Source organism: Seriola aureovittata, chromosome 3 (genome assembly GCF_021018895.1).
Source record: "Seriola aureovittata isolate HTS-2021-v1 ecotype China chromosome 3, ASM2101889v1, whole genome shotgun sequence".
In the NCBI taxonomy this organism is placed as follows: Eukaryota; Metazoa; Chordata; class Actinopteri; order Carangiformes; family Carangidae; genus Seriola; species Seriola aureovittata.
In genome coordinates, this window is record NC_079366.1 from 9,299,636 (window position 1) to 9,325,990 (window position 26,355).

At 39.9% G+C, this 26,355-nt stretch overlaps 1 protein-coding gene across 1 annotated transcript; it reads right to left on the reverse strand.

The window, feature by feature from the left end:
* Positions 1–1,707: 1,707 nt before the first annotated feature.
* On the reverse strand, positions 1,708–25,409 carry armh3 (armadillo like helical domain containing 3). Its single transcript, XM_056372457.1, has 26 exons — positions 25,094–25,409; positions 24,003–24,112; positions 23,853–23,909; positions 23,230–23,376; positions 22,939–23,046; positions 22,738–22,830; positions 22,545–22,619; positions 22,255–22,341; positions 20,642–20,698; positions 20,470–20,513; positions 19,881–19,941; positions 19,685–19,731; positions 18,763–18,838; positions 17,812–17,905; positions 15,640–15,741; positions 15,392–15,450; positions 15,237–15,302; positions 14,417–14,486; positions 13,804–13,864; positions 13,549–13,637; positions 12,567–12,649; positions 12,103–12,229; positions 11,485–11,560; positions 9,130–9,208; positions 4,416–4,532; positions 1,708–2,988 (listed from the first exon to the last, which is right to left on the reverse strand). The coding sequence occupies exons 2-26, from the start codon at positions 24,102–24,104 to the stop codon at positions 2,896–2,898; spliced, it is 2,070 nt and encodes a 689-aa protein (XP_056228432.1). The 5' UTR covers positions 24,105–24,112; positions 25,094–25,409; the 3' UTR covers positions 1,708–2,895.
* Positions 25,410–26,355: the final 946 nt, after the last annotated feature.

The window sequence follows — 26,355 nt, forward strand, 5'->3', positions numbered from 1 at the left end:
TCAGAGATATTGGCTAATTACTTTCGCAACACGAGGGGGTGAGGGTAAAAGATGGAGGAACGGCAAGTCTAGGGGAGGACAAGAGAAGAGAGGAACAGGATAGTTTCCACTTTCTCAGACTGATATCACCTTATCAGCAACCATGACCTGACATTGACAGTTCCCATTTATTCACTTCTCAGATACATTTTGAAATTATTGATTCAAATATTTAGTCAGGCTGCACTTGCAGTAAGTGTGGAGCAGAATACCGATTTGATCTCGTCCCTCATGTTTGCAGCCTCAACAGTTTTACCCTCAATCCTCCAGGATGGATTTCTAGACTACTTTATTACTGTCTGTTTTTTATGCGCGTAAAAAGATGATTATGACCACTATATTTCATGGCTTTTATCAAATAGTAAACATATAAGCTGCAATTTTGTCATAATATCAATGTGAATTAAATATGAAGTCAAATAGAACCATTTATATTTCCTGTTCCTCTTACTCACCCAAATAATGAAAGGGCCTGTACACGCACACGTGTTTTCAGATATCGTCTGGTGAGACCTCTGGTCAGGTTGATGCTATGCTTATAAAACAATAATAATTATGAGGTCATCACAATCAATTCACCTCTTATAACAAGTTGTCCCACCCTGACACAGGGTAGAACAAGAAAACGGACATGTCAATCAAGCAAAGTTTCCAAACAGCCTGAGAGCTGTAATGTGATGTTTCCTGTTGTCACATATGGATAAAGATTTTTAGGTTGATGTATTTTTTCAACTTCTTCTAATGTACAGGATATTTATTTTAAAGCTCCTGTGATCAATGTTATTATACAAACAATGGGTCAAATGACAGTGTAATGTGAAAGGGGGGGTCACTCGTCACTTCCTCTCAGCCTTACAGTGTTTTAGTATCTTCACACGCAGGAGTTGGGAGTGGAGACCAAACTAGAGCTACAAGGAGACTGCACTTGTGTTCACCACGTGACCAGAGATAAGACTTCAAATATTACAATTATTATTCCGTCTGTTGTATGTCTAAATAGTCAACTGCATGTACCACATGTACCATAGGAACTGTAGAAGGTGATGTTAGTGTTACATTTAAAGATTGCTCACAGCCCTCAAGTGGACAAAAAATAAATTATTGCAGCTTTAATGTACTTATTTTTCTCTCTGTTGAATAAGTGTGATGAAAATGTTAATGACATTACTGATTGTATTTGGTGTCCAGATCGTGTGTGTAAATACAGGCTGTATCTGACATTTGATGTGGTGCGGACCAATTCTGCAAACATCTTGCTCACCAGAACACAACACAGCTCAAACTATCAAATGCAAGCTACTTGACTTTTTTGGTCACCAGTTCATAACTCACAGTTCTTACCTGCTCGACAGGGAGCAAGAAATAAAGAAATGATGCAAGTTGAAAACATTTGTCATCTTTCAGTTCTCAAGTGAGTAGGGATAAAAAAATCAAGCCTCCAACTGACACCTAATGTATCAGAATCAGACTTGATCCACAATGTCAGCAGAGGACACTGTGTGTGTATGTGTGTGTGTGTGTATGTGTGTGTGTGTGTGTGTGTAGACTGTCGACGACAGCTGTTGATAAGCTTACAAAGAATATGGAAGAAAAATCATTTTGATGTTATAGATAGAAGTTGTTTTTCTTAATGTTTCTTGACTAAATAGTTCAATAAGGAAACAGTACTAGAGTAGGAAACCAAACTTTATTTAAAAAAGAAACATAAATATACCTACAGGAATTAGAGACAAAAGAAAAAGACCCTACACTTGATGAAATTGCATAATTCAATTTGCTTCCAGTCAAAAAAAAAAAAAAATTCAAATATTCTGAATGAGAAAGAGTTCAAACAGAAGATGTGTGGATCTTTTTCGTCATGAGCCAAAAACACAGCAGCAATGATCATGTTTATAACTCATAATGATTAAACATTGTCTGAACAGCTTTCCCTCTAAACTGGCCTCTCACTTCAACACATTCAGATTCATTTGTTAAGCTAATTCAGAAATGACTTGTGCGAGGTACAATAGTGAATGTTAATCATGGCTTTGTTCAAAAACAAAGGGTTGCAACAACAATAGAAATGTTTTTTTAATCAGTTCAGAGCATCCTCATCTCAGTTACTCAAACGTTCTGCCCCTTAGCAAACATGTAAATACAAAATACTTGTAAATTTGTTTTGAACATGTGGAGAATTATGTTAACATTCACACAACAAGCATTCAGCTGCAAATAAAAAGTTAATGCTCTAATCCAAGAGGATTTAAAATAAGACTCAAACTCAAAAAGGCCCAGGATCACCATTACCAATGCTGTTAGGAAGAACATAATGCTTCACTCAAAGCCGACATTCTTATGAAATAATTACTGGAGAGATAAATCGTAAATCATATAATGTGGCAGCCGAGATGAGGATCTGGGTTAAAAATACTTCGTTTTACTATCTTAAATCCAAACTTTCATGTGTCAGTTAACAGTCCAGCCAATACTGCAGATTGCACACGAGGAACCAGTGCAATACGGGCACTTCCTTAAAGACACACACACCAACGACCACGAAAGAAGCAAGTCTGGTAAGTTTTCAGGTTTTTTCCTTAAGGTGCATCCAGCCAGTCAGCGTGTCCGTCTCTGTGGGTTCCCATTGTTCAGTTCAAAGGAGGCAGAGGATGAGAAATCAAGACAACTGATAGAAAGAATAACTGAGGATTGCACTGGCTTGTGTTTGTAAGTATGTGTACATGTCCACACGCACATAAATTACAATGTGTATGTCCATCTGAAGGGAGGTGAAGGCTGGGTTAGGGTGCGTGTGTGTGTTTGTGTGTGTGTGTGTGTGTGTGTGTGTGTGTGTGTGTGTGTGTGTGTGTGTTTCCCTCAGGAGATGGTGGAGAACTCTTTCAGCAGGACGTCCTGACTCAGTGTGTTCAAAGAGACATTCTTCCTCACATTCAGACTGATGGAGCGAACCTGAGGACAGAAGGACAGACATTTATTACAGGTCCAAGATGAGAGGCTGAGGTTTAACATCCCACTCCAGTCGCTACAACCTCACCACATCTGCTCCACCTCATGTTGAGCGCTCACCACCTTAAAGGCAGTCCCAAATTAATTCATATGTAGCTGCGGATGAATAGAAACCCTCTGACACCGAGTCTGCTTTTTTGCCCCATCACACTAACTCTAACAACCAGTGCATGTGCCAGAAATCATCATCATCATTCAAATTAAAGTTCATTCTGGATATTTTGTCAGTTTTACCATCCACTAAAACATGTTGAACATTTTTCTTTTTTCTGCTTTTATTGTCTTGTTGTTTAAACAACAATCCTAGACAGCACTTTAAACTTGAGGAAATTGTACTTCCACAAATCAATAAAGGAGCACACCACTTTTTACACATGCAGATCAGTTTACAGGCCATGAGGACTTCTACTCAGCCTAGGAAAGGAGTGTGACATCACCCTCATGATGACTTCTGGATGCTTCAGTTCGACCTGTACTACAAACAGGCAGGGCAGAGTGGACATTTACCAATAAAGGGCATTATGGGAAGTGTAGGATCTTCATCTTTAAGGTTTGGTTCAATGCTGTTTGCATCCATTTTGACCCCTCTTTATTAATTTTCATTTCATAAGGCAGGTGGAATATCCCTTTACATAAGATACACCATTTATTTTAACACGTTGGGAGATGTTTTGAATTTACAGGAAGCAGCACATTAACAGAGCTGGTAACGTGTCTATCACCACAGGACTAATTTAATTATCATTATTAGTATTATTATTATCATCATTATATTATTACTAATGAGCTGCTGGACACCTGAATTTCCCCTAGGGGATAAATAAAGTATCTATCTATCTACTATTTTTTGCTTCCATGTGTTTCAAGTGACAGCACTGTTTACCGTTTACTGTTTTGATCACTTATACTTCACCGTTATTGCTAAAATTTATGAGGGGCTTAATAATTTTGAAAATGGTGAAAATCCTATCAATAATACAGGTGAAATTTTTATTTCAAAAATGTAAAACTTTAATTTGTAGCACAGACGCTGTAGTTTGACAGTTGTGTTTTTTTAACTAACCCAGAGGGACTCACACTCAGAAGCTAATTTCTCCTCACTTTCTATTACAAGAAGCTTTTCCTCAGCTGTCAGCTTTGCAAAGAGACTTTGTTTACAGTGAACTGCAGTGATCAGTGTCACGTTTCAGCAGCAAACACAACCACTTTCAGTTGTGTAAGGACATAAAATCTGGGTAAGAACCGACATGCTCCTTTCAAAGAAGTAAATAATAGTGTCCTCCATAGGTGTGAGGCAGACTGGATCAGTTCAGGACTTAGAAACCGACATAAAACCCTCAACACCCACAATGCACTGCTGTTTATCTTACCAGCTCCTTGAAGAAAGCGGCCTCTTTGGGCTGCTCCGAGTATCTCTCAAACTGGTCCAGACCATCCTGCAGTTTGAGGGTCAGTGTGTCATAGTTGGATCGTACCACCTCCAACACCTAACGGGAAAGAAAAAATTAACTGAAGTTGCACAATGTCCAACCCCTTTAAAAACTGATGAAGCTGGTTAATGCATTTTACAGTGACTCTCCAAACAGTCAAATATTAATTAGTGATTAATACTTCATTACATACATTTTTATTCATGAGAGATCATGTGGAGGGTTGTAATACTGCAGCAATGCAGCTTGTACCTCTCCAAGTTATTTCTAGTCACTCGCTGCTCACTGTGAGAGATTAACTCCATTTGATTGGTCATTTGGAAAAAAGCGACATCATCAGCAACTTGATTCCTCTGCATTTTATTTCCTTTTTTTCTTGTTAGTTTTGTCCTGAATACAGGGGCATTTTTGTGACAAGGGGTCATTTTGAGAAAGACTCGCTTTATCATTGTAAGGTCAGGGTTCAAACAGAATCAAGCAGTGCATGTATAATACTGTATCGTGTGTGTGTGTGTACTACGATCCATAAGTGCACAGGACACACTTGCCTGAGATAAGAAGGTGAGCTGAAATCAGAAGTAATTATGCAGATTCTCCACACTTGCACCTTCACCATTCAGCCGTGAAATAACCCCTAACCCGACCTTTTCCATTATCTTGTTAATGCCCATGCAACACTCCACCCAGCATGCAACACTCACAGCGAGATGCATGAGCCGCATTTTGTCATGCAGAGAAACTCCACAAAGACAAACACGCACCTCTTCAAAACAACTCCGGCTTTTAATCGACAGAAAAACAGATGTAAACTCACATGAACGTCTTATTGCATTTATGCACAAACAATACAAACATATTCTCCTTCAGCCCTGGCGGTATATCTTTTGTACAGCTGAATCATCATTTTAAAATGTATTAACAGAGTGTTAAGAACACGAAAACATTCGTCTTGTGTTTATTTTTCTCTAATAAATCTAGAGCTGTGCTCGGAAAAATAAAAGGGCTGTTGTTTTTATTCAACCTCTGATGGTACACTGATGAAAAATTCATACCCATATCTCTCTCTCTCTCTCTCTCTCTCTCTCTCTCTCTCTCTCTCTCTCTCTCTCTCCCTCTCCCTCCCTCTCCCTCCCTCTCCCTCTCTCTCCTTCTCTCTCTCCCTCTCTCTCTCTCTCTCTCTCTCTCTCCCTCTCCCTCCCTCTCTCTCCCTCTCCCTCCCTCTCCCTCTCCCTCTCCCTCTCTCTCCCTCTCTTTCCCTGCTTCCTTCTCCCTCACAGCTTTCCATCACCCTCCCCGCTCTGTAGAAATGTGGAGGCAGGTTTGAATTGTAACCTCAGCTAAGGTGTGTTAAAGTTAGCTGCTCATTGGTGGCAAATGGAAAAGATGGAAAAGATGAAAAGAGGAGGGAGAGAGGGAAAGGCACGAGCTATGACAAACTGGTTAGAAGCAAAAAATTCAAATAAAGGAAAAGTAAATGGGGAATTAAAGAAAAGCCTTTATCATATGCTGAGTGCTTCCTTTCTGCATCACTAGGCAGATATGATTATGCGGTGCGCGGTTGTCACTGTGTTTATCTTGAAGCGTGGACACAAAAGCAGCCCTTGTGTGCTGAAGTGCTTTGGCTCTGACATTGTGCACCGAGACAGACGGACAGATTACAGCAGCTCGTTTTAATGCTGTGTGTTTCTGGAGGCCATCCATCTTCTGGTGTCACTGTCTAAGACCACTCCAGGCGGATGGAGTGCTGGTGGTTAATGTGTTTGAGTATGTGTGTGTGTGTGTGTGTGTGTGTGTGTTGATTAGTATATGCTATATTATATATTATAAAGCCTTGAATATAAACGAGGCGTTTTTCTGTGGGAGAGAACAACTCCTTTTGCCCTTTGTAACTTAGCAGAAATTTTACACGCACAAAAGAGCTTTAACTCACAACAGGAAAGAGAAAAACCCAAAAAGCATAATATCTGCACTTTAAATTGTTCCAAGTTCAATACATCATCTGTTCCTGTTCTCTCTCTTTTTTACGTGTCCTTTTTGTGTCTGTTTGATAAGAGCAATGTTTTGTTCAGCCAGTGGGAAGATGTCTTTTATTCTTTTCCATTCTCTCCTGCATTCTCCTCATTGCAATTTGACCTACGTTTTTATAAATTCTATAAGTTTCAAAACAACTGCATTTTATCATTTATAACCATAAAAATGACTGCTGGTTGTTAACCAAGTTACATCCCCAATCTTAGAAATATACTGTATATTATAATCACAATCCAACAGGAAAATCAATAGGTTTTATTCCAGCGTGAAATTACAGCGGTTTAAAAAAAATATCTCCTAACAATACAGATCATGTTTTTTGCTCTTGATCCAAGTGACTTAGTACATTTCTCTACATTTCCTACATATCAAAGCCACAGTGTGTTTAGTCTGCAATAAAATCTAATAAAGCTGATCCATAAAGATATCTGACAGGTCAGCATTAAGAAAAACCTGTGTAACAGCTTTTCTTTAAAGGCCTCCTATAATACTTTACATTGTTACATTGTTCAGTAGAGACTTTGTGGAGAGGCGAGTCAGAGGGTTTAGACGGGACTTAGATTTCCTCTCACTGAATATTCAACAATATCACAACGTTAAAAAGAAGATTTTTCAGATGTCTGTGTACTCTATGTCATGAAAATGAAAGTATATGCCAAAATCAGATATCAAATAATTTAACTGCTTAACATCGGTCAGCGACAGTATTGGTTTATTGCCTTGCATTACATGTGATTAACAAAGGACTGGAAACAAATCTGGCTTCACATACTGGTGTTGATAGCAATCGATGCAGAAACGTGTTGGGCACCACTACCTCGTAGAATGGCTCAAGAAATCCACAATTCATATATGTGATTGAAGACTTCAAATTGGAGATGGTTAATCTAATTCTAGTTTGATGTTATGAGTTCTTCAACTACGGGTGTTGCAGTAAACTGTTGATTGACGATTATCGTGATGTTTAAAAAGTAAAACATTAATACTGTGTTAATAATACACAATAATACATGTTTTTGATGTTTTGTTTATCAGCTTATCTTATTGCCTTTTCACTCTCCATTAAAGTAATTGTTCTTTTTGTACGTTTTTGTATAGTTATGATAACAGACTCCATCTCCCTTCACTCATATTTGAGTCTAATTCATTTTCCAAAAAAGACACAAAAGATACAATAAACAAAGTTAGAGATGAATAGCATTATTTCTTTCTTCTCTTTTTTTAAATTTTCTTTAGATATGGCGATAATATGATTATGAAATCTTTTGGCCACGATAAAAGGGTAGTGAAAATCTAACATTGTGACAGCCCTACTTCAAGCTAAATAGTCACAAGTCAAACTACTTATAAACAGGCAAATTCAGGATTTTTCCCACTTCAGCATATGATGGGCTGAAGCTGTTTTACAAGAGACAGTAATATATTACCAGCAAAATGCAGCAGTAGTGCCTTCCTTTATCGTATCGTTGTATTTACAGAGCTCCTCTTCCAGCTAATGCTGGAATCTGTTTGTTAAATAGAAGAGGGTGACTTCTGTGTTATCGCTGAATTTGCTGACAATGATCAAATTACAGTCGCTCCATGAAGACTGCTACTAACGGCAAAGAAAAGTGCCACAGACTAAGAAACCACTGGCAGCTCACTGACACCGAAGCTAACTCCTGCCTTCCCTTTTTGTTGTGAATAAATCTAGCAGATAAAAGCAGAGAGGTAATTGGGGAGTATAATGACCAAATCCATCACTCTCTTATCAGCTTGTTAAAAAAGGGATTCCCGGCCGCTTTCCTGTCCTCACCGATTTGACATCAAGGATAAAGTCTTAAATGGAGCTCACAATTTTCAAATCAGTTCAGCTTCCTTCCGGGCCAGACTCACGTTTTTCCACTAATAATGAAGGAATAACTCAGCATTTCAAAAGCTGTCCAGTTGCTTAATGACTCGATTCGCAGTCTGTTTGTTTTGCAGTTGGACTCTTATTGCGTGGATAAATTGGCGTTATTTCTACAAGACTGGCTGCGGCCATCAGAGAAACTGCAATATTTATACCTTTCTATAATCAGAATAATTCAAGCTTTACTTTTAGGATCATATTTCCTTTAAAAGCACATTAAGAGGAGAATACTGTCTATGTTTAATAGACAAGTATACAAGTTGTTGGATATCAGTGTCACTAGAAGTGACAACAACCAAAGCGTGTGCCACCATCAGTCATGAACTGTGTTAAAATATTTGTTGTGAACAGGCTCGTCCCACCTGCCTGAAGTGTGTGCAATGAATCAGCCGTGATGAGCTTTAAGCTCAGTGGTGTGTGAGAGATAACAACTGCTCTTCCAGTTGTCTCATCACAATAACCAATGTCTGAGTCATTCATCTCTGCCACAGAGTAGTAGTAAGTACTTCTTGATGAATAGGCATTCTTTCAAAATAACATGCACCCCTTCTCAAACACTTCCAAGCACTGAATGCTTTCCACTGTGCAGTAAAAAATTTATAAGATTTACCTTTGAAATGGCAGGAGTGATGTTTCAATGGAGTTCAACCCAAATAGCCCCGAGATGTTTATTTTTATTTACAAGCAACTTGTAGGCGTAGTGTTAGTGGAGGTAGAGTGTGTTGTGCTTACCTGTTCCTCTGACAGCTGGGAGATGTGGTTCACCGCAGCGTAGGACTCAATTTTGGGGTTAAAATGGTTGATGATGGCCCTTAAAGAGAAAAACACAAGCCCTTCTGAGATGACACACAGATGGACGTCTTCCTCAAATACCAAGGACATACACACTAGTCAGAAGTATGTGGACACTCAGGGCCACTTCAAACATGGCATTAACATCTATCTCAGGTCATCAAATCACAAGTGGACAGCTGTACGTACAGGTGTGAGCGCACCCAAGACGCACTGAGGACACATTTGAGATCCGATCATTCAGACCACATTCAGAGGCGGTCTGGGCTACATGTGAATGCAAGTGTGTCCTGGGCCACATTGAAGGACCGCCTACTCAGCTTACATCCTCTACCACAGTCCAATTTGTCCTAACATAGTTTCATAATAACTGAATATACTTTACTATTTCAAATAGATAAAACGTTATTTCAATGTAGAGCTGTGAGCAGCACATTTATTTGCTCAACCCCTACATGCCCTACTCCCTCTCTCTTTCTCTCTCTCTCCCACTACACACACATTGACAACAGATCCTTCTGTCGGATTGGTTAAAAACAACAACGCATACATATTTTTAACATATAGAAACGGAGGAAGCCAATCAGTGGTCAATCGAACCACATGTGGAGGAACATTATAATGCCAGGTGTGAACAGCTGTTCAACATCTCATTCCAAAACCATTCACATTTATCTGCTTTCCACAGACTTTCCACAAGATTTTGGATCCTGGCCACAGGGATTTGGTCAATTCCAGGTAATCCCAAAGGTGTCGGATGGGGTTGAGGTCAGGGCTCTGGAGTTGGGGGTTGTGTGGCAATAAAGTAAATAGAGAAATCTTTTTTGGCCTGTAACTCACAGTACAACCTTGTACTGTATGTATGTTCATTTCTCAGACAATGTTGTGGTCTTAAAACAACGATCTGACCAGCACTGCAGCTCAGCAGCCAGACATGGCTGTCTGATTATCAGGTAGTATAAATGAGCCACAATCAATAATGAAAAAAAAACAATAAATAATAATAATTTAAAACAGAAAAGAATTAGATGGCTCAGTGTGGAAGTAGACTAAAATACTATTTTCTCTAGTTGGAACTAAGGGTCCTGGACCAAAACATGAACATCAGTCCCAGACCAAAACTACTGTGTCTGCATACTTTTGGCAGTGTATGTGGTGTATCCTTGCCACCAGCCTTCCATACATTTTAGTGCCTAGTGTGACTTTCTGGTTCCTTCTTGTTTAGGTGTAAACTAATAATATAATCAAAAATAATAATATTCAAGGTGTGCAGGTTTGCAATGACCAGTTTTGACTTGATTTTTGACAAGAAAAAGTTTGAAGCAATACCTGTTTCAGACAGCCTGCTTAACACCAAAACTCATTTCTATTCATTCCTATTTAAATCTCTCTCAGCGCCTCCTTCACGTTGTGTCAACACACCGGGGAATTTCAGATGCAAATTCAGAGACAATCTTTTCCAGCATCAGCATTCATTTCTGAGAAATAAACTGCTTTGTAGCGTAAATATAAGTTTATACAATACACACAGCTGTGAGATGAAGTGTGTTATTTTGTACTGGGTTAGAGAGCGTAATATATCAAATAAATTACAGTGACAAAAATGCAAAGATTTCTCCATAGTGATAATCCTGGTGTCATTTCCATGTGGGAAGCCAGCGTGTGGAGGATAGATGTGATGGGAGGAGAATGGGATTGGTCCCTTCATTTGAGTTAATTTCCGCACAGTTTCTCTGGGTTCTTTATAGCTCTCTGCCTTAATTCAGTTATTCATCTATTCTTTCAAACATTATTCCATCAGTCTCTTTTCCCCTCGCCTTCCCTTCAACCCTTGTGACTGTATATTAAAGCAGTGACATCTACTTCATCGGGAGACCAGTTGAGTGGCTGAACCCACTGGGAGCACCCGGCTCATTCGGGTGCCCTCAGGGGCCTCCAAGCCGGGGTGACCTCAGAGGATCATCTCCTCGGAGAAGATGGAGGAGGAAAAGGGAGATTATGCGGGAAAATGTTGGAGGAGATATGAAGTACAGTGTGTGTGTGGATTGGGTTGGGGTGAAGGAGATAAAGGCTTATAATTATCGAATAGAGGGGCCTGGGGGGCGGAAAAGAAAGGAACAGGATGGGGATGGAGAACCCAAATTACAGTTCCAAAGACTTGACTTCATTCACTTTATTTTGACCTTCCTCCATCACATTCTAGTTTGCATTTCCCTTCAATCAAATATGACTCTTTTCTGCCTCTTGGCATGCTGTGTGTGTGTATGTGTGTTAAGAGTGTGTGTGCATTTTTACCGAACGTTAACAAGGGCGTGCGTGACTTTGCTGGCTGCCTCCTTCCACTGGCCTGTGTTGGTTGATACTCTCAAAACTGAAAGGCAGAGAATAAAAACACACTGAATCAGTTGCACTTGTACATGTCTCTTTTGACCCTGTCATGTTAAAGGCTCATGATTATTTTCACTCTCAAATAATGAACCAATAGATCATTTGGTCTCTAAAAAGCCAGAAAATATATGTCCGTCAGAGTTTCCAAAGGCTCAAAGATGTCTTCTTCTGTCCGACAAACAGTCCAGAACCCAAAGACATTCAATTTATTACGATACTAAAAGAAAGAAAGCAGCAAATCCTCACGACTGAGAAGCTGGAACTGGAGAATGTTTGATGTCAAAATAGTTCAATCCACCACTGTAAATTCTGATAGGGTGGCCTTCATTGATCATTATATTAGAGACAGACTTTTGTTGTTAATTTCCTCTTTTCCACAGTTATCATTCACAGAAAATGTGCTCACGGTTTAACTCTTTACTGCTGTTGTTCTTTATAATAAATATACTGATTATATCTTTCTTTAAATAGCAGATGAGATTAGGAATAATTTCAGCTCTTCTCAGGTAAAAACTGCTAACGTACCCATACAGTAGAGGTTGTCGAAGACCTGGTGCATTCGTACGATTTCATAGTACAGCTCGTCGTAGCTGTTGGAGGTGGGCAGGAACGTGTCGCCGTATGTTATGAACATGTTGAACAGGTTCACTACCTGGATAAGGAGACACACATTAAGTCTGACACTCACTCTTAAACAGATAAAACCTAAAAGGGAAATTAAATTCATATAGCGATTTCTGCAAATACAGGCCGGTTGGCTTTTTCCCTCTCCTCTTATAAAAAACTAATAAGAGACATTTAAACTCTAGCGTGTGATTTCAGATGAATGCACAGCTGGGCTATAAGCAGCGCCACACTAACAGCATCTGGTTCACCTCCTACTACAAGAGAATACACATACTGGTGTGAAAATGATTTCCTTTGTGGACTGTACTCTGTCAGGCTCCTGTCTGCATGTTTTGTGTGTGTGTGTGTGCGGTGTCTCTCACCAGTAAGGCCAGATGAAAGATGTTGTGCTTGGCCAGCAGTGTGGTCTCATTCGACAGCAGGAACTTCAGCAGGTTGATGAGAGCTGTGCAGAGGGAGACATGCTCGCATTAATGAAATAATCTGGAGTGCTGACAGTCGTCTACCAGCAGAAGTATATGGCAGCAGTCTGCTTTCCTCAGTGTGTATCTTTATTAAGGTAGATAATGGAAACACAGGAGGAGGGAAAACCTTTCAACACCAAATCAAGTCCTTTCACAAGCTTTTATTGAGGAAAACAACCCCCATAAGAAGAAACACAATGTGTACGCACAAAAAAAAAAAAAGCTTTTAACATGCTGCAACACAAGCTGGCAGAACAACGAGCACATCTATTGCTTTAATTTGGCTCATTTTTTTCTCTCCAGTCTTATTTCATGGTATGCTATTATCACCACCAGGAGGAGTCGCTCGGTGTTATTCAGGGAATTAAGCAGATTATTGGTCTGATTAGAGAAATGTGTATCCTAATGAGACACGGTGTGATGGGGCCATTACAAGCTGAAATGTTATCCTACTGTGTGTTGACCAGGCTGAAAACAAGGCCACCAGGATGGATTGTGCTTTCTTTAGAGACTCATTATCAAATCTCAATGATGCAATACGTTTCCAAAACGACTTCAACAAGAAATTGGGTTTGTTTTAGAAAAGCAGCAACTACTTACTCAGCTCATGAGCTGATGCCCAGCAAAACAAAAATCCCAGAGATGTTAATCATGCATATGTGGGGTCTTGAAACTTAATTTGAAAAATTAAATCATAAACACGTCCCATCAGAAAACTTCCAAAACATGATTTATTTAACACTGTTTGTTGGCAAAGATCTCATAAATAAGAATCAACATCAAGCATTACAATGACTCATTACTCTGCTGGTGGCACAGTTTAGTTTATTAAAGATGACAACTAATCCTGACTAAACTGAGACAAGAGAGCAATCTTTACCTGACCAGAGCTCTCTCCAGGTGTAATGTAATCTGATTCTGCATTTCTTCTGGTAGCACAGGAGTTTGTGGATGATCTGCACACAGCGCCTGCACGTGAAATTAACTGTGGTTAACAACGCTGGACGGTGTATGAGACTATAATAATAGTGTGTGTGTGTGTGTGCGTGTGTGTGTGCGTCTGTGTGTGTGTGTGTGTGTGTGTGTGTGTGTGTGTGTGTGTGTGTGTGTGTGTGTAGTGTGCATGTGCTCTCACAAGTATAAATCCATGGGGAAGTCCTTCATCATATGAGTGACAATAAACTCCACCATCAGGTCTACACAAAGGGAAACAGGAGAGGGGAGAAGCAGAAAAACAGTTGGACAGATACAAACCAAGAGGATTAAATTGCACCAACTTTGAACTGCAAATATCTCATTGGCTGCAATAAAGCATGCAATGTCAGTGGAAAAAGAAGAATACATCATCTTTCTAGGTTGATAACATTATAGTGTGTGAAGCTGTAAAGCAAACAAAGCTTTACGCAGGACTCAGGAAAAAAACAAAGTTGCCAATAACACGTGTCAATGATATTTATGGACAACGCACAATAAAGTTTTCGAGAGTGTAGTTTAGAAGAATCTTTTTAGAGTTGTTGATTACAATACTCTGCCAAAGCTGGCTGCCCAGCCTGGCAAAGGGAAGAAAATGGAGAATTAAAACTTAAAGTAATCTACATTGTGTCCTCATCCCTCATCCTTAAAATGAAAACGTCTGGTTTGCTACCCAACCGGTCACCATGGGAAATGACAAGGTAGATCCAGAGGTTATAGCTAACTAACTAGCCTTCAAAAATATCAAACATGAGCGCACACTAAAGTCCTCATACCTAGAACAGCACACACGAGCGGCCGAGAAGGGATGTTCTTGTCCACTGCTTTTTTTCTGTGCCTCATGGGCTGAAAGAGACACAGGAGGAATCTTGAAGGTTCATTACAGTATAAACAACGTAAATAACATTTCCACAAAAACTTTACAGCATAAGGTCCACTTACTGGAAAATGTACAGAGCTTCCAGCCACATCTTGTAGCCGTCAGTGAATTTGCCTCAGTCGTCATGGAGACGGCTCAGTTGTTGTTACGTGACCAATATTCCAAACTGGTGGTTGTATACGGGAGGCACGTAGCAACCGATGTCTCTTTTATCACATGACCGAAATTCCATAATATACGACTATCCAACAACAATCTCCTGACAACTAAGAAATATCTATCTGCTGATGAAAGCCAAGAGATATGGCTGAAAGCTCCAAAGGTTTACCAGAAAGGGCACCTTGCGCTAAGTATGCACAGTACCAGTCAAAAGTTATACTATACTTCTCCATTCACTTGAATGAGAACGTGCATCCAAGCTTTTGACTGGTACTGTATATGAGGATATAATCATGATACTGTACACAAGTGATGGACCAGTGTGTCGGCATAAACCAGTACTGGCTGATATCAGCTTTAATAAGCAATAATTTATAAAGACAATAACATTTTATTCACATATAACTGGCAGATTTTTTTCCAGGTGCATGTGACAGATAATTAAAAGAAAATAAAGTACTATAATACGTACAGTACCTTAAATGCTGACAGCTGAAAGCACCTGCATACCATAGGTTTTATAATGTATTTGCTCACTGTCAGAACAATAAACTCACCATTCTGTGGAGATTGACTCTGAAGTTCATATTGTCATCATGGAGAAAGGCGTCGGCGTACTGGTCCTGTCACACACAGACGTGGATTAGGAACAAAGACAATGTCACAGATAGTCAGACCGTAGGAACAGTGTGGAAGCAGGAGCTGCTCGTACCTCGGCTATGCAGGTGAGAATAATTAGGCACAGTCTGGCACTGTTCAGTCGATGTTCATCTGGAAACACACACATGAGACTCTTAACAGGTAGGAAAACTGAAACAAATTAATGTTACAAAGTGGGATAGCTGTGGAGTGATAGAAGAGAGCAACTACATAGGAGCACTTCAGGGTCACAGATGGATAAAAAATAAAAGGCAGAGTGTCAGAGACAAAGGGGAAGAGGACATGAGGGGTTCTGTTTACCTTTAGTGTCCTGCATTACAATGGAGGCATACTTGAGGAAGGTAATGAGAAGGTTGCTGGTCTGCAGGTTGGGATCCAGAGGCAGTTCTGGGTTGTTCATCACTACACAGCCAATGTACAAATAAAACTTCCATCAAACATTAATCACTGCAGTGATATTCTTGCAAATATTTGGAGAAAGAGGACAAACATATGAACAAAACAGAGAGAACATAATTATATAACTAGTAAAGACTTTGAGGGAATTTAATCAAAAAGGTATTAAGTGTATTTTTTGGCAAAAAGGAAGCTATCACAATGAGACGGACAAAAAACGGAGTTAAATTCCTTGTATGTCCTCACGTGTTTGGCCAATGAAGCTGATTCTGATAGAACACAAAGTTGTAGCCATGACAGTGAACAAATGCCTCAAATACAGATGTTGCAGCAAAAAAGCAACAAATTCTAATAAGTGGATGCTGCACACACATCTTCAACCCGGCAGCACAGAAGATCTTAACAATCACCACAGTTTCAAGGTGGGCACCAAGTTTAGTGTCACCAATTCAGTATTGCACCAAACGTGAAACATGGTCACAACCCCCCCATCTCCCCACACCCCCCCCCATCCCCCCCTTCTGTTCCTGAGTTACAGCGCTGACTAATGGCCAGAAAAGTCTTTTTGAGAACATTACGATGTAATGGTGAAGCTGACCTTTGATCCTCTGGATATAAAATCACTTAACCATTGGTCATAAGTGACGTATGAATTCTTGAGTTATGGCTGAAAACATGTTTTGTGGGGTCACCATGACATTTGACCTTTGACCACCAAATTTTAATCAGTTCCTCCTCGAGTCCAAGTGAACGCCAGATTCCTCAGGGCGTTGCTGAGATATCATGTTCATGAGGACGGGAAGGGCGGACGGACAACCCAAAAACATAAATGCCTCTGGCCACAGCCCTCGTTGGAGTGGAGGCTTAAAACCTGTACAGTCAATCAGTTATTCCATAAATAATATTGTCTAAAGTCAAAGTCTACTGTCTACAAGAGAGTATGATGAGCATCGTCGTCCTTGTTTTCCTTGTTTGCAAAGTGCTCATTCAAGCAGCGGTTACAAAGAAAGTATGTCTTTGTCCCATTACTGTAGATACTGTAGCTTGCTGTGTTGTCAAGATATGCATTTTCATCCATTTTAAACTCTCTGCACAGTGAAACATACAGTTTGTATCATGGATAAATGATGAGCCGGTCAGTTCTATCTCCCTATCCCTAACCTCCACATCCCCAGACCCTCATTTGTTTCCTTCTTCCTCAGATCAATGCACGCCCAGCGGAAAAGTAGATTTCACACTGTCAAGAAACATATCATCACATGGGGCAAAACTGTGGAAGGAAAAGGTATAATCCTGACATGTGACTGCAGGCGCATGTGTGCAACTGTTTCTGGTCTAAGAAGAGGAGCCTGTAAGTGCTGAAGCTCCCATGACAGGGAATAAGGCACTCTGCATGTGAAACATTCACCTGTATTTGAATCTAAAGGTTAATATTTTATAGGGAAAATGGCTCTTAGGTTCGAAGCACTGGAAGGAGAGCTCGTCTGAGATTAGAACATGCACCTTTTAACAGTTACAGCGTGTGTGCATGCTAAATGACCTGCTTTTGAACTTGCTTGCGACCACATACGCCTACCAGATAACCTGAAGTGACAGCCGTGCACTCAGTTTCAAAGAGAGATTAGTAAGTACTTGGGATAGTGTAATAATCTCCTTATTAAACTGTAATAAATCCACATTATAAGTGGGTGGGTGCTGCAGTGAATTTGGGGGGGGCGGGGGGGTCAAAAATGGATGTAAAAAGACTGAGATTAAATGAGGATAGGTCCATTTTGTTTATATTCTAAGGGAACGTTTTGACATGGTTGACTCTAAGTATGTTCAGTTTGAACTAAACACTTAACCATAAAGACTTGCACCTAAACATATAACTTTTACTACATTGTCTCAACTCATTCTTCCCATAACCCTGCAATTTCCTGTGGTCACTTGTTGTTTTAGTTTCACCCCTGTTCCTCCTTGCTAGTTCCACACAGTGACATTGAGAAACCTTCAGAAACCAACGGGTAATGTCACCGACACTATATGTGTTGTTTACTGAATCTGAATAAAAATATGAAAACGTGTATAGCTTACTGTCTAGGGAGGGCGGAGTTGTGCCAAGTGGTGTCGTGGGTGTCGTTGGAGTGGGGGTGGTAGGTGTGGTTGGGATGTCAATCTCAGGGTGGCTCTGTTCAAAGACAAACAACGAACACATGAAATGTCATTAACAGTGAATAACTGTCCCTTGTGTCCTAAAATGTACTGGAAAAAAATGCAGGCTGGACACGAGATGCAAATGAGGACAGAGAGAAAGGAACAGGAAGAGGAGTGTTTACTTTTAGTAGTGCAAAACATTTACACACAACAGTGCATTAGGCATTGCAGTCAGTCAGTCAGTCAGTCAGATGGCTCAAAGAATGAATGTCCCCGCAGGGATCAATAAAGTCAAAGCAACAGATTGGACTGACTGATAGTGGAGAAGTGATTTTCTCAACTAAAAACACTAATACCAACATAAAGTCACAGTATGAACTCTGTGCTGACATTCAATATCTGCTGCACAAAATAGTCAGAAATCCAACCTGCTGTTCTGAATAATGTCAAGAAGAGGTGAAGCCTCTTTTCTAATCACTGTCCTCCAGCTTGTCCATTATTAAATGTCATGTCACATCACAGATGCAAAACAATAGAAAACCTTTTGCCCATTTTTCAAAGCTCCAAGATGAGAGGAGAATAAAAACACACAGATTTAAATTGCAGACTTTAAGAACAAATGAGCTTTTAATGAGCCTGTAGCCTTTCTTATTTTGGAAAACCCATATTTCTCTTCCCAGAAAAAAAAAAATTTCCACTAGATAAAGTTCAGGTTGCTCCTCACCAACTTTCTTTCAGGTGACGATGCAGGCACAGATGTTTTTATGCAATAAAACTGATGAAAACTGTGAAGGGAAAATTAGCTACAACTGGGCCTCTGTCCTCGTTTTGATTAACTTTAGAAAGAGGTGAGCACACATGTACACCTGGAGGAAAAGCAGTGCATCTTACCTGTGCTAATACAGTGATGAAGTTGCGGTTTAGGTGCACAGCCTCGTACAGTGCCAGCAGAATCGCCTCATTTGTCCTTGAGGTGAAAAAGAAGTTGGCGGTTTAGAGTGAGCGTTTTCATTTACGAAGTAAAATCTCCAAATCTTCACATGACATTAGACTGAGCAGGAAACAGCTTCAGACTCTCATCCAGTCAAGCTTGTGAAACAGCGGAGGAGCAGTCTGGAGTTCAGAGTTTATTAAGAATCACTTCAAGCATCAGCAAGTCACTTTTTTAATCTTTACGTTCAATTTTAATGCTGAAAAATTCACTGAAATTAACAATGTAAAACAACAGTGAGCCTCGTTTACGGATACAAATATTATCCCTCCAATTTTTTTCAGTCATTTTCTGCAAAATCTAATGAACAGGACCAGGGCAGCAATCAACATCCAACTCCTGAGTGAAAACGCTTAGAGAGTCATAACTGTCCCTTTCAAGAGCTTTTAATACTCACTCTTACTGTAATGATCCACATGTTTAATTGTTACCCCCAACAAATGATGAAGTCATGCCATGAGCCAATCAAATATCAGTCTGTAACGTGGCAGTTTCTGCTTTTTTGAAGACACACGCAAGTTCTTTTTATGTAGCAATAAGAAATAGCAAATCAATTTTTTCTTCATTACTATGAGAGCAAGACCAATATTGATGGAACTTATTAATACCACAATCTTTATTAATTTAATTTTAATACCAGGTTTCGGTCCGATGCCTATTGCCCACTGTGGTATTAAGTTTATTTAAACTTCATGCTGGAACCTTAAATGATGACAAAGTAGGCGGCAAGAAAAAACACCGCAGCCGTAATGGATTCTCTCATTGAAAGTGTAGAGAACAATGCAAGTAATGCTAACTGATGAGTAAGAACTTTACACTTACTGTACGGAGAGTTTCTCATCAGCATCTGCTATAAACATACTCCCCACCTGTAGACAAAAGAAGGATCAAGTTATCACAAAAAAACAGAAAGGCATAATATCAAGCTCCTTAAACACAAAATATGTCCGAATAGAAGAAATATCAATCAATTTAAGACATATCTATGATTAAACTGTAAGTGAGAAAAAGTTCTTACCATACTAGTCAGGGTAGAGAAGAACCCACCCTGGTTCTCCTCCTCTTTGTCTTTGTACTGCCTGAGAGGCGGAGAAAAAGACAAGATGGACATAAAGTAGGAAGTAATGAAAAAGTAAAGAGAATGACAAATAAACTGAAGACAGAAAGGGCCACACAACAGCAGAGGCAGAGATGTACATTCTCATTCAAACAGGGTATTCGTAACCTAACACACATTTATTTACCTAACAACTGTCTCCTCCCTGCAATTTATTATCTACGGGGCATTCAGTTTATACACAAAAACAATGAACTGTGTAGAGCCGTCATCCATCACTTTGATGCGCCTGTCTTCGCACACACACAGACAAGACCTCCTTCACAAACAGCATTTTAATTTCCAAACCTTGCCTCATCCAAAAAACATTACCAACTGCCAAAGAAAACTGTCAGATATAAATAACTAAAAGAATAAAAGGAGCCTTTTTTTTCCGGGAGAATAGAAATAGAACATTTGTGGGAGACATCAAACGAAACTGCTGACGCCAGCGCACCATGCAGTGGATCATTACAAAGACTGTTGACACGTGGACAGTTTTAGATCTCACCTGTTATATTCTGTCAAAGCTTGGTGGACAACCATCCCCATTCCCTGGGAAAGAAAACAGTCAGTGTTACAATCAAACCTTTGACAATGTGATTGATGCGGAGGCCAGGACCTACATCAGACTATTTATCATTCAGCAGGTAAGAAGATACAGGAAGTGACAACATACTCACATCTAATGTTGGCTCATCGTCCACAATGGAGAGCTTCACGATGTATGGATTCACAGACTGACAGAGAAAACAGAGACATATGTATCTGTCAAATATGTGACACAAATATTAATGTTAATGTGAATCATCCTGAATGTTAAAGGGCAATTCTCTCTCACAGCTCCAGGGGCTCATTTTCTAGCATTTTACAGACCAAACGACTATTCAGTTAATCAAGAGAAGAATCAGCTGATTAGTGGAAGGATGGTCAGGCTAAAGATCTTTTGCATATTCCATGCCAGGTGCAATAATGCAACTGAAAAACAGATAGATCAGCTTGTTTAGCCTAGTCTAAGTTTATGAACAGCTAGTCCAAACAGGAAACGTCGAAAATCGACAATTCATGTCCATTAGCTGAAATTTAGCATTATTTTTTATGCTGCATGAAAATGTTGCCATATATAAAGTGCAGCATATTGCAGCCGACTAAAGCCGTGTCTTACACATTTTGGAGTGCACATCTTAATAGAATAATTGAAAAGAGAGCTCCTCGTGTTGTTGCCCACTTTGCTCACATGCAGTATCAGGGTGCACCCAAAAACTTACTCCTCATCCTCTTTTCCCCTCCCTCACTGTCACTCTTATCCTTCCAGGAAATAACTGGAGAGGGAGGCGAATTGGAGGCTATTTCAGACAATATGTTTTCTTCTCTATCACTGAAATGTAGGACAAGTGGCCCTTTGATAGCGGACACAACCCAAGTCAAAGCTTTCATGTACACACTGTACAAAATTACAGGCTGCTGCCAAGATAATAAGTCTCCCAACACCCAACCTCAAAGAGCTAAACTGTCAAGTCATCGCACATAATGCAAACACAATAGCACTGGACATCACTGCCCTCAATGACGCAGGTGCAGGTCCCTGAGGTGCAGAAGGGCCTGGTACCCGCAGCCATAGCAGCTCTAATCGAGGTGGCTCGCTAAGAATCTTGTCCTCATGCCGTTTTCCCGTCATCGTCATGGATCGTCATCGTCTGTGCCCTATTTTCATGTTGTTTTACCTGTCGCTGTTATGTGCTGTTGTGTTGCATTTACGTTTATCTGTCTGTCACAGCTGTGTGTTAATTGCTGTGCAGAGTGCTGTGAGAAAAAAAAATCCAGTGGGCACAATAAAGTCTACCAAACTAATAATTAATGTTTTTTTCCTCATACAACACTGATTTTAATGATCTGAGTGTTGCAACATTTCTTTAGTGGAGAAAAATTTTATCAACACAGTCAAATTAATGCCTTGCCCTTTTATTATTCTCTCATATCCCATGGGCATGGTTCAGCCCTGAACTAAAAAAGAGCCTCCCAGAGATGACACACCAGTACTGTACATCTTGTACTAAAAAGAGAGACTTGTTTCTATTGTATCCTCTACAGGTGACACTTACAGCAGCACAGCAGTTTTCGAGTCATAGCAGAAAAGAAAAATATCGGAGGTAAAGAGAGCTGATCTTTGGAGTTCTTGGATGAACAGTCAGTGTCTATTCAGCAGCTCTTAAGCCTGCTACAAGCCTGCTGCTGATTAGGACTATACAACAAGAAAAGAAACAAGCACCAATCAGCATATGCACATTACACACACCTCATATTTCCTGTAGTTTACCAGGAGGGCCAGAAGGACCACAGCATCGTAACCATGCTGCCCTCTACTGGAGACATCTGACAGAATCTGAGGAGGGGAGAGAGGGAGAGAGAGAGAGAGAGAGAGAGAGAGAGAGAGAGAGAGAGAGAGAGAGAGAGAGAGAGAGAGAGAGAGAGAGAGAGAGAGAGAGAGAGAGAGAGAGAGAGAGATGACCACACTGGGAGGAAAAGAAAAAGAATCACAGGAAATCACAGAACTACATTAAACACAGTCTTCCACTAATCACTTACTTGTAGAATGGCTTCAAAGATGCTGTTGATCATCACATATTCCAGTATGGTGTTCTGACTAATATTGTCTGTTACCTGTCAACACACACATTTTCACATATTTAAAAGTGTTTAAGTTAAAAGGACAACAAACATTCCCCCAAAGCTCATCACCACTTCTTTCATGTTGCTGTTTTGATGTGTCCTGTCTCACCGTCACCAGACACAGCAGCAGTTTGAGACAAAGGCTCTTCAGACTCTCTGAGCCGTCTCCACAGAGAAGGCTGTCCAGTCTCTCCATCAGGTCCTGCAGGAGACACAAGCATGACGAAATGATGTGAATGAATACAAAAGAAAACTCCAGTGGTCTTTTCATTTACCCCTTCATTATGAATCTTTTTCACTCGTCACATACCTTCATCCTTTGCTCAGCCTTGTCAAATCCCATGAGCATGTTGATGATGTCGAAGCCAGACGCCGACTTGTTCTTCTGATGAACCCCCCGGAAAAGTGCACACAGAGTCTGGGAGGGGAAGGACAGAAGAGCACAAAAGTTGAACAAACAACGACAGATTGAATTCCAATCACACTCAGACAAGACAAGATCATTTGTCAGCAGTTACAGTCTTATTAGCACACTTAAGATGCATCTGATGTGATTGTAGCACAGTTGAAAATCTATGTCACCCTCCCGGGCTGTGGTTACCTGCAGGGCATTGACCACTTTGATCTGGTGCTCCTCTCCCAGAGCCTGAACACAGTGGTGGAACAGAGAGTTGATGTTGTCTTGGATGCGCTGAACTTCTTCCCCATCTACACTCTCCAACTTAGACTCCAGATACTCTAGGTTCACCTGCAACATGATGGGACAGACATTTTTTTTAAAAAGTTGGTAGACGGTGAACATGCATAAGATACAGGACCAAAGTGACTAAGACATGACAGTTGTTATTTTCACAATACACTTCTGTTAAAACAGGACAACAAGTGATTTCTGCACAGTGCAGTACTTCCTCTTGTACGGCTACAAATATGTCATAATTATAGCTTTTTCCTTACATTTATGATGATGATGACTCCATCTGGAGTTTCTAAAAAGACTTCTGTGCATACTATCACAATTCTAATATTAATGTATAAACAGATTTTTGCACAGTCTATATTTGAACATTTGGCAGGGTTTATTTGTACTGATATTTCCCATACATCTCAGTTAGCATTACTGCTAACACTGCTGCAACTTCATAGACCCACACAGTGTCATGAGAGATTTCCTGTTATGCCAAACACATGCAATTCTACTCAAGCATTTTTTTTTCTTTGCGGTACCTTCATAAGAAACAGCTCATCCCAGAAGCGAGGGTTGTTTTTGGCTGGGTCCTCTTTCTAAAACAAAGCAAAAAGGATATTGTTAAGATTTGAAGATTCATTTATTTCTCTAGACTTTCCCCACTGACATTCTTCCATTGTGATACTCACTGCAAAAATCTCATCATACATCAGCACCACCTTCTCTTTCAAGGGTTTTTTAGAGGACGATGTCCTCCTAAGCAACCCTGCCTTCTTCTCCACCTGAGACATGACTAAGTCTGAAAACCAAGAAGCAATTAGTGAAAAAAATATGTAAACAATATAAAAATGTGGTGTAAATCTCAAATATTTTTCAGCTTTAGTCTATGGATTATTTAAAGGCCGCTGATATTCTGTATTTCTTTAATCAAATCCAATGAAAAGACCAAAACCAACAAAGTGTTGATCCACCTCAACACTTTCTGACTTCCCCAGCTGCCTGTGCATCTCTCTTCCAAGCCCATTCATTCATGACGGAGGAGATACACGCTCCTGTCAAGTCAAAAATCAACTCCCTTTACTGCATAACCTAACTGGCCAGATAACCTACAACTGTCAGCTGTTGAAAAGCTTAACTATCTGCTTTATTGCGCTATTTTATTGACTTATTAGCTCAGACTGACAGAAAGGCACTGTACTTAGAGACAGGGCTACACAATATTTACAGCCGGCTGGCCAGGTGAAACACTTCAATCTAAGTGGCGTGAAAAACAAATGAAGGTAAACTTTTAGGTTAGCTTAGCAGAGAAGCCTCCTGTAAATAACGTTTGAATAACGTACGTAGCTTGTCAATGAATTAGCTAAAGTGCTATTAGGTTTGCCAAATAATTATCAGCTGACATTTGCTAAAACTGATGGCACATGATTTAACCTGCAGTACAAATTGGGATGGGCTGCTAGCAGCTAGCTAGCATTAGCAAAATGACCAATCGTTACCTAACTGTGTTTAGCTACTACAAGGTGTTCACGTTAACAGGCATGTATTGTTGTCCAATAGACACTCGATGAGCACTTTGTGAGCAGAATGGTCACCAAAATCTATTAAAATGTTCAATCTTCGCAGCTAAAGCTAGCGCTAACTAGCTAATGCATGTCAGACAAAGATGTTAACACTGATTTAGCGTTAACTGTCAAATGTCTGGATGCGATTATTGACAACATTGCTGTGTTAAATTATTTAGATAGGACCCAGCTTAGTTAAGAGTGCAGTATTTTCTTACCTCAATTAAGTATTAAAATCTATGTCTTAAATGTAGTTCATGAATCCCTGTGACAACACTAGCTTCTGCTAGCATACTGCTATCTGTAGCCTCCTGCTGGTCTTCGTGGTCTTAGCACCCCACAGATAACATGTTTATCTCTGTGATGATTTCTACTTTCATTAAATCGCCTTCTTTGTCCTTTTAAAAATTTTTAATAATAGACTAATAATAAAAGTAATTGTAACAAATAAGAAACTTTATATTGATATACAATTTTGATCCTCATACATCACATAGGAAATAGAGTAGTGACTGCTGAATCACTGGTACTGTAGTCATTAATAGGTGCCTATATGTTTGTGTTTCCTATAAAAAATTTAAAAAAACTAATAAACCATAGCAACATAGGAATTTTCAATTGGTTGTAAAGAAAAAGAGGTGGAGTTGTAGGAGATACATGAGTGGTTACCATGACTGATGTAGTCCTGTGTATATCTTTTGCTTTTCAAATGTCACCTAGTGAAAAATTATGTTAACATATTTATCCTCTCTTTGGAGAGACTGACTCTAGCTTTTGAAGTACCAGGATGATTATTGTTTCTACTCTGTTGATAGCTAAGGTCGACATTCAGCAATCTGTCGCTGTATCTCTTCCGGCAGTCTGCATACATCTGTGATCTGTGGAGGTGTATGCCAATGCTGCGTCTTTATCTCTATGGAGACTGTTTATGTGTCATCAGTGAAAAGTCTTGTCATGTAAGGGAGAGTGTTTGGCTTCTGTCAAGAATTGCCTATGGATGTTCGACAGCAACAGGCCTGAGAGCAAAGTGTTGTGTACTTTATATTCCCATTAACACTGGTAATTGAAAAATGGCCGACTCCAGCAGAGGAGAATTTAGGCTCAATTACTGTAATAAACCATCTGTGTTATACTGAGGAGAGGCTGCATCTGCTCTGGTGCAATGTTTACCCCAATGTAGACAAAATCAACAGGGGAGAACTGGGTATACAGAATGTTGTCAAGACATGAATTATGAAGGGGCTGCATACATGGAAGCTGATGAAGGACTGAAGGGTCCTGGTCTATTGTCTCTATAATCTGTCGCCACTTGTTGCTGATTTGAGGCACACGACAGTAGAAGATAATTGAGATATTTGTATGTGCTGCACCTCCTTACATGTGTACCCATATGTTACCTTACTTCATGAAATATATCAGCAAATTAAAATGACAGAGCTTAATTTCATGTCAGATGTTCCCTTTTGCACTAATTGGTGTT

Bases quoted from the DNA above. Each gene is read 5' to 3' on its own strand.
- armh3 (XM_056372457.1), bottom strand. From the start codon at position 24,104: ATGTCTCAGGTGGAGAAGAAGGCAGGGTTGCTTAGGAGGACATCGTCC. The intron at 22,620-22,737 runs GTGAGACAGGAC...GTGTGTTGACAG, and splicing joins TGCTGCTGTGTCTGGTGACG to GTAACAGACAATATTAGTCA. The intron at 20,699-22,254 runs GTGTGTGTAATG...TTTCTCTGTCAG, and splicing joins TAAACTACAGGAAATATGAG to TCTGTGAATCCATACATCGT.